We start from the raw sequence: 14,483 nt of genomic DNA, 5'->3' as shown, positions 1-14,483 counted from the left end.
ACCAGCAGCAAAAACACCAGAGAGGCCAAGCAAACACCTCAGAACTGACATGAACCAAGCTCATATTGGTGTTTTGGAGAGAGCTGGAGTGAGAGAAACATTTTAGGTCCTAAATTTACAAAAATAGCTACTGCAATTTCAGAAACAGAAACTTCTTCAGGGAAACAAATGCCCACTGTGTAAAGAATGCTGATCTTTTTAGTTATTTAAACAATTATTTATTAAAACTATGCTTTCCAAGCAATTTGGTGTCCTCCAGTCTTGTCCCCACTCTTGTGTTCTGGTGCTTCCAGTTCCACCCTGTATGGTATTGAGAATAACAATGTCGTAATAATACATTTTAATACAGACAGCCTAATTAGGAATTGTACTTGTCTATTAAAATATACACCTTAGGCTGCAAAATGGTTCTCAATCAAGGTTCTCCTTACAGAATTCCAGTTGCATTGGCAGCATGTTGCCATCTTCTCCATTCTCTTCAGGTAGGTCCTCCTCAGCCCACTCGGGTAACTCATCTCCTTGTCTCTTGCAAATGTTATACAAAACTGCCACTACAATAATGATTGTCAGTGTAGTGCCCATCTTCGTTGCGGAGCCCCTGCTGTAGGCACAGGAATCTTTTTTTCCACACTCCAAAAACTCTCTATGATACCTCTTTCCAAGAATGTGCAAAGCTGTCAACAAGGCAAAGGGTGGTTACTTTGAAGAATCTCAAATATAAAATATTAGAGAAAGGATTTAGAGAAAGGATTTACTTTAACTAGGATTCATTTAAAACTAGGTTTAAAGTTTGGTACAACAAATCCCTGTTTCCACTGACACTTAAAATTTTTGCCAAATTAGGGTCAAATTCAAGGTGGCTCGAATGTATTTCCAAATTCGAACCTGGGTTGACTTCAAAGTACTAATGGAAACAGGGCTTAAGATTAATAGATAAACCTTGATTTAACCCAGTTTAACAGTTAATCCATGTTGATGCTACCCATCCACAGTCTTTAGTCAGAGTGTGTGAATGGGGTATCTTATCATTATGTGATATCATACTGAAGTCATATATCACTGTAGGCTCTAAGACTAACAGGTGTGACTGCCTGGGTTTGAACTTGGGTCAACTGTGTGTTTCAGGCAAGGTTACTCATCACGTAAGTGTAGTTCACTAAATCAACGCCATCACAGAGGTTTTGTTACTAAAGCTTTAAATGGGCATGGTGACACTGGACTAGGAGCCACACTCCTTTATTTCTGTACCTCACAATAAACGTTTTTTAATAAATGTCACATTTTGCAGCTTGTTTTACTGAATGTCAGCAGGCCAGGTTCTGGTTTAAAAAGGCCAGAGAGGTGATTGGAGGAACAGAATGCACTGAGAGTCCCGCTGACCAATAGAGACAGCCCAGAGTGACCACTGAGACAGGCCTGTAAAACAAGACTTTTTACTGTCTGTGGGGTGACCCATCTCACATCCAGTATATCTCTAATCTCTCTAATATCAATCTCTATATCATCATAGAGAATTAACACATTAGACATTTCCAACACTTAAAAAATTATGCTGTACACTCTGGATCTCTAACCATTTATAGCAGCTCATAGCTCCTTTACAACGGCCTTTATACAGTGGGCATGAGTTAATACAGAATGTATGGGGGCCTATAAAAACATTTCGAGTGCTTTCCAGTTCCCACACAGCTAGAAGTCTGAAAAAAACAGTCCAGGGCTCTATTCTATCTGTATTGCTGAAGCGTTACAGATTGCGCGATAGAAATGTATAGGCAATTTCCTATTGACTCAGCTGACTTTGTCAGAGTTTAACGTGAACACAGTTTCCACTAACACAGGAACTTTGCTTTTAAAGCCCCCATGCAGTCTTTGTAATATTTTTTTTTATCATCACTATGTCTAATAAATCACTGTGTGTGTTTATTTAATCTTTTTTTTTTTTACTCAAAAATATATATTTTTTACCATTTATTTCCCTGAGCCTCCTTTGGTACTTGAAATGCTCAGAACTGAATTTGTGGGCATTAGGAAACACATTTGAAGATATTTACATACACAGCCCTGATTGGCTGATAAGATGGTCTAGAGCCCACCCCCTTACCCAGATGAACAGACATTGGTCTAGTATAATCAGATCACAGCTCACTGACCATTTTACTTACCCTATTGAAATGGATACTTGCATAGTGTATAGTCTTTTGTTAAGAGATGTAGCTAGCTAGCTAAACAATGAACCATAATCCCAACTCATGAAGTTACAACCCTGCATGAATCTGCAGGTAGCTAACAAATCAGGTTCAACGTTAGCTAGCTAACATTAGGCTATAACTAGCAAAGCAAATGGCTCTGAGATACATATAATATTACTACACAGATCACACACGTAACATTAGCTAGCAAGCCAGCCAGCTAACGTTAGCTAGCTAGCTAATAGTACACTTTAACTTGAAACGAAAACAACTTTCTGTCAAAATTAGAAATGTGTAATAACTGAAAATGTAGCTAGCTAGTCGATCTTACTCATATAGATGGAATGGATGCTTCTCCCTGTGACGGATGCCACGGTTGCCCTTACTTAGTTTGAAGATGTAATCCGGAGACAGGTTTTTTCTCCATCTCTTTAGCTATCATACTCTAATTCTACTGATTTCAAAACTTGGTCCTCCAGAAAGTGGAGAGCAACACTTATGCAGTTCAACTACACAATATATATACTGCTCAAAAAAATAAAGGGAACACTTAAACAACACAATGTAACTCCAAGTCAATCACACTTCTGTGAAATCAAACTGTCCACTTAGGAAGCAACACTGATTGACAATAAATTTCACATGCTGTTGTGCAAATGGAATAGACAACAGGTGGAAATTATAGGCAATTAGCAAGACACCCCCAATAAAGGAGTGGTTCTGCAGGTGGTGACCACAGACCACTTCTCAGTTCCTATGCTTCCTGGCTGATGTTTTGGTCACTTTTGAATGCTGGCGGTGCTTTCACTCTAGTGGTAGCATGAGACAGAGTTTACAACCCACACAAGTGGCTGAGGTAGTGCAGCTCATCCAGGATGGCACATCAATCCGAGCTGTGGCAAGAAGGTTTGCTGTGTCTGTCAGCGTAGTGTCCAGAGCATGGAGGCGCTACCAGGAGACAGGCCAGTACATCAGGAGATGTGGAGGAGGCCGTAGGAGGGCAACAACCCAGCAGCAGGACCGCTACCTCCACCTTTGTGCAAGGAGGAGCAGGAGAAGCACTGCCAGAGCCCTGCAAAATGACCTCCAGCAGGCCACAAATGTGCATGTGTCTGCTCAAACGGTCAGAAACAGACTCCATGAGGGTGGTATGGGCCCGACGTCCACAGGTGGGGGTTGTGCTTACAGCCCAACACCATGCAGGACGTTTGGCATTTGCCAGAGAACACCAAGATTGGCAAATTCGCCACTGGCGCCCTGTGCTCTTCACAGATGAAAGCAGGTTCACACTGAGCACGTGACAGACGTGACAGAGTTTGGAGACGCCGTGGAGAACATTCTGCTGCCTGCAACATCCTCCAGCATGACCGGTTTGGCGGTGGGTCAGTCATGGTGTGGGGTGGCATTTCTTTGGGGGGCCGCACAGCCCTCCATGTGCTCGCCAGAGGTAGCCTGACTGCCATTAGGTACCGAGATGAGATCCTCAGACCCCTTGTGAGACCATATGCTGGTGCGGTTGGCCCTGGGTTCCTCCTAATGCAAGACAATGCTAGACCTCATGTGGCTGGAGTGTGTCAGCAGTTCCTGCAAGAGGAAGGCATTGATGCTATGGACTGGCCCGCCCGTTCCCCAGACCTGAATCCAATTGAGCACATCTGGGACATCATGTCTCGCTCCATCCACCAACGCCACGTTGCACCACAGACTGTCCAGGAGTTGGCGGATGCTTTAGTCCAAGTCTGGGAGGAGATCCCTCAGGAGACCATCCGCCACCTCATCAGGAGCATGCCCAGGCGTTGTAGGGAGGTCATACAGGCACGTGGAGGCCACACACACTACTGAGCCTCATTTTGACTTGTTTTAAGGACATTACATCAAAGTTGGATCAGCCTGTAGTGTGGTTTTCCACTTTAATTTTGAGTGTGACTCCAAATACAGACCTCCATGGGTTGATAAATTGGATTTCCATTGATTATTTTTGTGTGATTTTGTTGTCAGCACATTCAACTATGTAAAGAAAAAAGTATTTAATAAGATTATTTCATTCATTCAGATCTAGGATGTCTTATTTTAGTGTTCCCTTTATTTTTTTGAGCAGTGTATTTAAGTATCAAAAGTAAATGTAGTTGCTAAAATATACTTAAGTATCAAAAGTAAAAGTACGAATAAAAAAAGAAATCCTTATATTAAGCAAACCAGATGGCACAATTTTCACACGCCAACACTCAGACATAATTTAAAAACAAAGCACTTATGTTTAGTGAGTCCGCCAGATCAGAGGCAGTAGGAATGACCAGGGATGTTGTCTTGATAAGTGTGCAAATTAGACCATTTTCTGTCCTGCTAAGTATTCAAAATGTAACGAGTACTTTTGGGTGTCAGGGAAAATGTATGGAGTAAAAAGTACATTATTTTCTTTAGGAATATAGTGAAGTAAAAGTAAAAGTTGTCAAAAATATAAATAGTGAACTACATATACCCCAAAAAACGACTTAAATAGTACTTTAAAGTATTTTTACTTAAGTAATTTACACAACTGGAAATAGCCTATAAAAAAATCAGGAAAATTATGTTTTATCTCCAATGCTCCTTTAAGGTCTAGCCTGGTGATAACTAACACCCTGATGTTTTGGCGATGTTGGAGGTGTAAATGCGTTGGAGCTGTCAAAAATGGGAGAAGCTGACCATGTGCTCATTGTCATGTAGTCACACCCATCCCACTCATTCTGAACTACGTCAAGTTCAGAACGAGAAAGTGTAGGCTATATAGAAATAATTGAAAATGTATGTTCGAACTTGTAAACAAGGCTGCATGTAATTTCTCTTAATGCAGCTCCGTGCAGCTAATGGCAATGTTGGCTTTAGGCAGTGGTGTAAAGTACTTAAGTAAAAATACTTTTAAGTAGCACTTAAGTGATTTTTTTTTGGGGGGGGGGGGTATCTGTACTTTACTACAGTGGCTTGTGAAAGTATTCACCCCCTTGGCATTTTTCCTATTTTGTTGCCCCGGAGGGGGTTTGTATCATTTGATTTACACAACATGCCTACCACTTTGAAGATGCGAAATATTTTTTTTGTTGTGAAACAAACAAGAAATAAGACAAAAAAACGGAAAACTTGAGCGTGCATAACTATTCTAACCCCCCGCCCTAATCTATGGATTTCATATGGCTGGGAACACAGATATGCCTCTGTTGGCCACAGATACCTTAAAAAAAAGTAGGAGTGTGGATCAGAAAACCAGTCAGTATCTGGTGTTACTGTCTGCCATCATGCAGTGCGACACATCTCCTTCGCATAGAGTTGATCAGGCTGTTGATTGTGGCCTGTGGAATGTTGACCCACTCCTCTTTAATGGTTTTGCGAAGTTGCTGGATATTTACATTTACATTTAAGTCATTTAGCAGAGGCTCTTATCCAGAGCGACTTACAAATTGGTGCATTCACCTTGATGGGAACTGGAATACCCTGTCACATACGTCGATTCCCGAGCGTTCCAAACATGGGTGGTGAGTATGCAGGCCATGGAAGAACTGAGACATTTTCAGCTTCCAGGAATTTTGTACAGATCCTTGCGACATGGGGCTGTGCATTATCGTGCTGAAACATGAGGTGATGACAGCGGATGAATGGCATGACAATGGGCCTCAGGATTTTGTCACAGTATCCATGTGCATTCAAATTGCCAATGTTAAAACGCAATTGAGTTCGTTGTTTGTAGCTTATGCATGCCCATACTATAACCCCACCACCACCGCGGGGCACTCTGTTTACAAAGTTGACATCAGCAAACCGTTCTCCCACACACGCCATACACGCTGTCTACCATCTGACATGTACAGTTGAAACTGGGATTCATCCATGAAGAGCACACTTCTCCAGCGTGCCAGAGGCCATTGAAGGTGCGCATTTGCACTGAAGTTGGTTATGACGGAGATCTTCAGTTAGGTCAAGACCCTGGTGAGGACAACGAGCACGCAGATGAGCTTCCCTGAGACGGTTTCTCTAAAATCACGTTGGAGGTGGCTAATCGTAGATAATTCAAGATTATATTCTCTGTTAACTTCTCTAGGGCCAGTGGGACGATTTCGTCCCACCTACTCAACAGCCAGTTGAATCCCGTGGCGCGTTATTCAAATACCTTAGAAATGCTATTACTTCAATTTCTCAAACATATAACTATTTTACACCATTTTAAAGACAAGACTCTCGTTAATCTAACCACACTGTCCGATTTCAAAAAGGCTTTACAACGAAAGCAAAACATTAGATTATGTCAGCAGAGTACCCAGCCAGAAATAATCAGACACCCATTTTTCAAGCTAGCATATAATGTCACAAAAACCCAGAAGACAGCTAAATGCAGCACTAACCTTTGATGATCTTCATCAGATGACACACCTAGGACATTATGTTATACAATACATGCATGTTTTGTTCAATCAAGTTCATATTTATATCAAAAACCAGCTTTTTACATTAGCATGTGACGTTCAGAACTAGCATACCCCCCGCAAACTTCCGGTGAATTTACAAAAAATTTACTAAATTACTCACGATAAACGTTCACAAAAAGCATAACAATTATTTTAAGAATTATAGATACAGAACTCCTCTATGCACTCGATATGTCCGATTTTAAAATAGCTTTTCGGTGAAAGCACATTTTGCAATATTCTCAGTAGATAGCCCGGCATCACAGGGCTAGCTATTTAGACACCCAGCAAGTTTAGCACTCACCAAAGTCAGATTTACTATAAGAAAAATGTTATTACCTTTGTTGTCTTCGTCAGAATGCACTCCCAGGACTTCTACTTCAATAACAAATGTTGGTTTGGTCCCAAATAATCCATTGTTATATCCAAATAGCGGCGTTTTGTTCGTGCGTTCAAGACACTATCCGAAAGGGTAAATAAGGGTGACGAGCATGGTGCATTTCGTGACAAAAAAATTCTAAATATTCCATTACCGTACTTCGAAGCATGTCAACCGCTGTTTAAAATCAATTTTTATGCCATTTTTCTCGTAAAAAAGCGATAATATTCCGACCGGGAATCTGCATTTAGGTAAACAGACGAAAGAAAATAAAGCATGGGGTCGACTCGGGCACGCGCCTAAGCCCATTGTCCTCTGATCGGCCACTTGCCAAAAGCGTAAATGTGTTTCAGCCTGGGGCTGCCTCGATATCATTCAGCTTTTTCCCGGGCTCTGAGAGCCTATGGGAGCCGTAGGAAGTGTCACGTTACAGCAAAGATCCTCAGTCTTCAATAAAAAGAGCCAAGATGAACAACAACTTGTCAGACAGGCCACTTCCTGTTCAGAATCCTCTCAGGTTTTTGCCTGCCATATGAGTTCTGTTATACTCACAGACACCATTCAAACAGTTTTAGAAACTTTAGGGTGTTTTCTATCCAAAGCCAATAATTATATGCATATTCTAGTTACTGTGCAGGAGTAGTAACCAGATTAAATCGGGTACGTTTTTTATCTGACCGTGTCAATACTGCCCCCTACCCCCAACAGGTTAACAGCTCTGGTGGACATTCCTGCAGTCAGCATGCCAATTTCACGCTCCCTCAAAACTTGAGACATTTGTGGCATTTTGTTGTGTGACAAAAATGCACATTTAAGAGTGGCCTTTTATTGTCCCCAATCAAAGCAGGGTCCCCCCACTTCCTCTCCTCCCACAGCTGATGATTAGCAGCAGCAGGCTATCTACACTCATTGAAAGCGGGCTCCTGTGGTTGGCGGTTGCAGTAAAACATTTTTTTTCAAAATGTTTCTCTACCTCAAGGGCCCCTTACGGGCTGGGGTGCCGGGGCTTCAGCCCTTTAAGCCCCTGCATTAATCAGGCCCTGCTCCCGAACTATAAAGGCGCGCCATGCCAGCGCACTATCTCCAGAGTTCTGTCTGAACCCGCAAGACGCAACCGAGACTACACTGATAATTATTAACACCAAACTAGGTTAGTAGCCTACTAGGACTGTTAATATAATCTTGTTTAGGTGATTTTCAATCAGGAAAGCGATATTCTAAATAATTTAAACAGTTGAAAAGTTGATTTAAATGTTTTTGTCATGAAATCTTGACGCATTGTTTTGCCATTGAATTTCGCAAAATTGCTGCTATTTTGTCACGCAATTAGTTTACAACTAAATACCTTAGTTATGATATACTGATAGTTACTTAATTTAAGGAATTCCAAGTATGTTTCTTCTAGACTTCAACAGGTGCGCTGACTAAACTCAGTGAGGGGAGATTCTGCCTTTGCCTGAGAACAGTGGAGTTTTTCTTCAGTTGAGCTTTTCTGTCCTGTTCTAACCTGTACCCGAGGGTTGTGACTCCCGCTTGCCGCCATGCCCTCACTGTTCCCGGCATGGCTCTGCTGCCTTAGCCTGCTAACCGTGGAGACACACACCCTGGCCCTGCCGCGGCCAGCCCGGACACAGCCACACAGGTAAGGCCACTTCACACTATCACTGTGACTGATATAACATCGTTTTGCTACAAACCTCTAGACTACTGTAGTAAATCAATCAAATTACAGTATGCTAGTCCTAGGTTTTAGGAGGTGAGGGTGCAAGGCAAAATAAGGTGTCTACATTATTATTATTTTGAAGGATGGAGATCAAGCAGTCCATAATGCAACATATTTAAGAAGAGACAGTATGAACTAATGATATTGATTCAGACAGAGCTGTGGGCCAACCTCTGTGTTCATTGTTTGGTTCATCATATCTGTCTTTGCGATGTGTGTGTCTGCTTCAGTGTATTAGGTGGAAGGGAGAGATGGAACATAAATTATACCCCCCCCCCCCCCCCCCCCCCCCCTCTTTATTTTACACACACACACACACCCTGCCCCTAACCTCTCTCTCTGTCTGGCCATTGCAGTGGCAGTAAGTTATGTGTGAAAAGGTTACAACAACAGAATGAGGTAATTCCTCTAAAAGCCCCCGGTAGAATGACCCTGTATAATGAATGAGGGAGGTGGAGGGCTGTGCGGGTGTGTGCGTGTGTGTTTGTTTCCGTTGTGATTTAATAAGGATTGGGAAAACGGATACACAATATTAACACCTCAGTTTGTGAGGGAAGGTTGAGGGGCAGTGTGTTGCTTACTGTTGTGTGGACAGTTGTGTTGGTGTGTGTTTATAGTAGGAAGTAAATTGCTTTATCAGAGACCAACTGTAGTGACCAGTATCTCTCTGGAAGCTGTGTTTTGAATGCTAACTAATGAAGCAGGTTCTAGTTATGGTATCTTACCACAGTGTTTCTCCAGTCCTCCACCCAACATTACACATGTTTATTATAACCTGTCACATGTGGATATGTGCGTGTGGTGGGTGTCTTACAGTGATAAAGGTCCTGTGTGGCTCAGTTGGTAGAGCATTACGCTTTCAACGCCAGCATGGTGGGTTTGATTCCCACGGGGAACCAATCACTCTAGATAAGAGTGTCTGCTAAATGACTAAAATGTAAAATAAATGAGACATGTAAAGAGTTGAAAAGGACAGGCGGAGGAGAGGAAGGAGAAGTAGGGAAGTAGTGTTTCTCTCATCTGAAGTGGTTGGTGTGTGAAAGATGGTTGGTGTGTGCTTCTCTTTGGTTCAGGGCTCATGCTGGGGTCTAACCTGGGAGGAATGCAAGAGTAGCTCTTTATTCACACAAATGGACGTACGCACACGCACACACACAGCCCCTCCGTATTCAGAGGTAGTGATCTGGTACAGTAGTCTGATGCTAGAATCAGTATTTCATCAGATCTCTGCAGACTTTATCATTTGATCAGACACAGTAGCTGTTTCTCATTCTCTCCACCCAACCTTTATCTTTATTTCCACACCAGTCAATCGTTGTTAGTCACATAGAGGGGGCCATCACCACCTCTCTCTTGTTCTCTCTCTCAATCACTCTCTCTCTCTTTCACCTAATAGATATGAGAGTTTATCAAAATTATATTTGTTTTCAAATTCTTTGTGGGTCTGTGTAATCTGAGGGAATCATATGTCACACACACACACAAGTAGCGGATGGTGGTTGGTCAGTGGCCTACATTTTGGTGCCAAGTGCCTTTTTCTTCCGGAGACGACCTTGTTCTGACACGATCCCCAGGTGGTCCTGGCGCTCCAAACCGGTAGAGAGGTGTGTGTGTCTGTGTGTCTTAATGGTGCATAGAGCATAAGAAAACACTATAACTGCCAGGAAGTCAGGTGTAGGGTGCACGTGTTTGTCCTACTAATGCACAGCTAACGTTTAACATTTCACTGATGTCCAGTGGGTCTGGAAACAGAGAGAATGTGTGTGTCTCTGTGACCTTTGACCTGTGTGGTTTAATATGGCAGCCATTTTCCACGGGGTCATGATGTCCCTTCAGAGAATAACACACTGGATTACTGGATATTAAAGATAGGCCTACATTACCTCACATACACTATAGTTTGGGCAGATGGTGTTGAAAATGGTTTGAGCTCATAACAAAAGCTTGTTTTTCTAGAGTGTGACAGTAAAAGTAAACAATAACAGTGAAATCTTCATTTTGTCAACTAATGCCATAAAATAACAGCTACAGTACACATGCAAATGGCATAGAGAGTAATGAGAACATGGACTGTTTGTAATCCCTCCATGAGTTGATATAGCTTATGCACACTCGTCACATTAGAATGACGGCATCTGGAGGAAGACAATTGAAGGATGGAAGGGTGCTAACTAGGTAGGGTTGGCTAGCCCATCATACAGTGGAGTCACCTGATCCGAGACCTGAATTAGTGTCACCCTCCTCTAACTAAGTCTTTCTAAAACCTACCATCGTTTCTGAGGAGACGCTGATTGGACCATTTATTTTCTGCAGTATTCAAAATGGCCTTCTATTAGTGGAACTGAATCAGTGAAGTGAAATAGTAGTGAAACAGAGAGACATTCAGGATTCCAGGCTAGGTCTCTTTTACATAGGACTAAACCATGGATTTTCATGTTACCAGTCAGAGTTGCTTTTACTTTTGTTTGGCGTGTGTGTGTGTGTAGGTTGTCAGATGAAAGAGATGAATGAGACTCTGAAGCAGACACTGTGTCTCCTGTTATCAACACGCACACTCGCAGGCCATTACCCATTCACGGACTAATATTTTTTTGTGTGTAAAAGGGTTCAGGTAACATAAACACTAATGTTGCAACGCGCTGTGTGATCCCCGCACGCACATACAAACATAGGCTGACAGAGGGATAGACACAGAAAAGGACTGTTTTAGCAGTACAGTCAAAGTGAATTATATCATGACATTTGGAGGGACCTCTGTTTTCTTCACGGGACCTCCTATGTGTGGACACATTTGCATGTGCACCCATTTTTTTATGGACCTAATAAAAACGGCAATTTAACTGTAAAAATGTAGTAACTTTTAATGTGGCATGAACGCAACCAGTCATGATGTTTTCATGTGATTGTCAAACAAATTCCTTCAAAAAGTAGGCTACTTGCGCACATTCGTCCACTGCAAAATAATTCCAGCATCCAAACAGTACACTGTGCACTCGCCGTTTGATGAATGGAAAGACACAGCTGTTACACAACACCATAAAGTGTAATGACATTCAACGATTGTAACCTGAATTAATTGATGCGTCTTTTTTGTAAAAAGGAAAGTCGGGAAACATGAAAAGTGGCTGAATTACAGTTTAAACCATGACAGAGAGAGGTGGGGGTTTTCGTTCAATTTAGAATACGTTTTTATTTTCATATTTACCACTGTAGCAGTACAAAATTGCATTTAAATCAAATGGTTAAATTAGCATTATTTAGAGACACCGACCCAAAGTTTAACTTTTGTTGCCTTTATGGGAGCTCATGGCTCATGCAGGGTAATTCGTACACCGAGTACAGCGTGTCTTTAGTGTGTGGGTGGGTAGGTGGCTGGCTGTGTGTCTGTGTGTTGCATAATCGCTCAGGCAGGTCACACAACTCATCAGACAGCCTCTTACTGCCACTCAGACTGCTGGATAAAGGAGGGAGGGAATGAAGACAGAGTGGGGTGAAAATGAGGGGAGAGGCCATTGTAGTAGAGTGAGAGACAAGAAAGGAGGGGAGGGAGGGAGGTGAAAAGCCTAAGTATAAAAGATGAAGCATTAAAATAGAGAAGAGGAGTAGAGGCTCTTGACTGAGTAGGTCTCAGGAAGTCTCTCCCCCTCTTTCTCACTCTCTCTCTGGTGTGTGTTGTTTAGACATTTCTTAAGACTTAAAAAATAAAGAGGTGTTGTTGATTAACTGTAAATACATTACTAATCATATGAGACTGCAATCATTGACTGAATACCTAGAAATGTCTCGTAAGGCTTTAACTTAAATATAGAAACATTAATAAGCATGGCACTCATTTCTGTATGAGTTGTATAACTGGACATTTTCTCCTATACAGTATATTAAAAAAGCCAAGTTAATTTGTGTCTGGAATATGAGGTTCTTGCACAGCATATTTCTGGAGCGAGGTCTCTCGCTCTCTGCCTCTCTCAGCTCTCCTCAGGACACCTGTTCCGAGTGTGTCTGAAACATTCCTCCTCGTCTCAATGCTCAAATTACACTCAGAAATCCAAGTAGTAATTGCTGTACCTGACTGCTGTACCTGACTGGTGTGTGTGTGCGTGTGTGTGTGTGTGTGTGTGTGTGTGTGTGTACGTGTTTTTGCGGCATGTATGTGACTGTCTCTCTCTTTCTCTCTTAGGTTTATATTATCCAGAACCTCCTGGACACCTGGGTCGTCTTCGTCTCTCACTATGGCGACGGTTGTCAGCCCGACTGTTGCCCTGGACGACAGCGTTGCCCTTAGAAACAGATGGGCCGTCTGGAGGGCCCTGCTCCCTAAAGGACCCCCGAGGCAGTCTAACCTAATGCCTGACCATGAAGGCCCACTGGCCAAGCCATCCAGTCCACTGCCTGACCAGAACTACCACCTCTCTAGAGAGGGGACGTCACGGGGTCGCCGTCATGCCAACGGTAGCGGTGGGCGTGGCCAGGGTCAGCTGATGAGGGTGGGGTGTGTCCTGGGAACCTGTCAAGTTCAGAACCTCAGTCACCGACTCTACCAGCTGATTGGACAGAGTGGGAGACAAGACTCCTCCCCCATCAACCCCCGTAGCCCGCACAGCTACGGCTGAATAACTTTATCGGCAACCAACAAACAAACAGACAGCTACAGCTGAATAACGTAATCAACAAGCAACACACAGGCAGAGCCACATCTGAATACATTTATCAACAAGACAACCTATACACAGCTAACAGCAGAATGTGGGTCAGATGCAAGGTAGTGGAAGAAACTTAAGAGTTTTAAGTGCTGACTGTGGGTAGGGTGGAAGGAGGTCTGTAATACCTTGTTGTTCTGAGTTAGAGTCATTACTCCTGTCCCCAATGAGCTGAGCTGATCTACAATCCCCTCTCCGTGATCATCCCTATATTCTTGTGTGTCTCTAAACTCTCAATTTCAATTATCTCTCTCGCTCTCACATTCACTCTTTCACTCTCTCTCTCGCTCAAAAGTTTAGGATGTATGTCCTGAGCAAGACACACCACACCACCTTTTCTACAGGCTCTAACCAGTCACAGCCCCCCATAGTCCCAAACAGCCTTAAGAAGCTTCACAGTCCCATATTGCCCTATAAAGCTTCCTAATCTCATGTTGTCCCATGAAGTCTGATATGTAGCTCCTATTTCCTATGTTAGATGTGTGTCTAGTGAGCTACTAGGTCAAGTATATTAGAAACCCGTAAAGCACTTTTAAAGTAAATACTGTTTTATGTTTGCTATGACTTGAACATTTAAATATGTTTAAATTTATTCAAGTTTATTTGTTGTAAATTTTTCACTGACTAAACCAGTGAAACGAATGTGGCCGAAACAAATGTACATTGTCTGTTTTATTCATCTTAGTCTATCTTTGTATAAGCTGTCATATTTAATAAAGAGTATGTGTTTAAATGTGTCTTGTGAGTGTGTTGTGTCTGTGTGACAGAGAACCAGCCACCACTTTCCATGTCCACAATAACACTTCCTGCACAAGCTAATCAATGACTACTGTAGATACAGAACACACACACTGCTGTCAAGGTCAAAGGTCAGTGTGACAGGAGGTGACCTCGCTCCTCTTGCGTGATCTAGTTCACCATGACTCATTATTGGGGTCATCACGGCTGCATCGCTGTAGGTCACTTTCTCAATCTCCAATCACCATTAGTGTATGAAGTGGTCCAGGGCTGCATGGAAACAAGCCTCACACACTGTGGCCTCTAGTCTGTGTGCGTGCG

At 42.6% G+C, this 14,483-nt stretch overlaps 1 protein-coding gene across 3 annotated transcripts; it reads left to right on the top strand.

Annotated features, from left to right (window-relative positions):
- The first annotated feature begins 7,996 nt into the window (after positions 1 to 7,996).
- adm2b (adrenomedullin 2b) lies at positions 7,997 to 14,161 on the top strand. 3 transcript variants are annotated; one of them, XM_045688247.2, is made up of 3 exons: positions 7,997 to 8,154; positions 8,410 to 8,646; positions 12,905 to 14,161. In XM_045688247.2, exons 2-3 carry the CDS (start codon positions 8,546 to 8,548, stop codon positions 13,335 to 13,337), a joined length of 534 nt encoding a protein of 177 aa, XP_045544203.1. In that variant the 5' UTR covers positions 7,997 to 8,154; positions 8,410 to 8,545; the 3' UTR covers positions 13,338 to 14,161. The 3 variants fall into 3 exon arrangements, with proteins under 3 accessions (XP_045544203.1, XP_045544204.1, XP_045544202.1); XM_045688248.2 differs by having other exon boundaries at positions 7,999 to 8,154; positions 8,396 to 8,646; XM_045688246.2 differs by lacking the exon at positions 7,997 to 8,154 and having other exon boundaries at positions 8,164 to 8,646.
- Positions 14,162 to 14,483: the final 322 nt, after the last annotated feature.

Source organism: Salmo salar, chromosome 10 (assembly GCF_965601325.2).
Source record: "Salmo salar chromosome 10, fSalSal1, whole genome shotgun sequence".
Lineage (NCBI taxonomy): Eukaryota > Metazoa > Chordata > Actinopteri > Salmoniformes > Salmonidae > Salmo > Salmo salar.
This window is presented reverse-complemented; position numbering and strand designations above follow the sequence as displayed.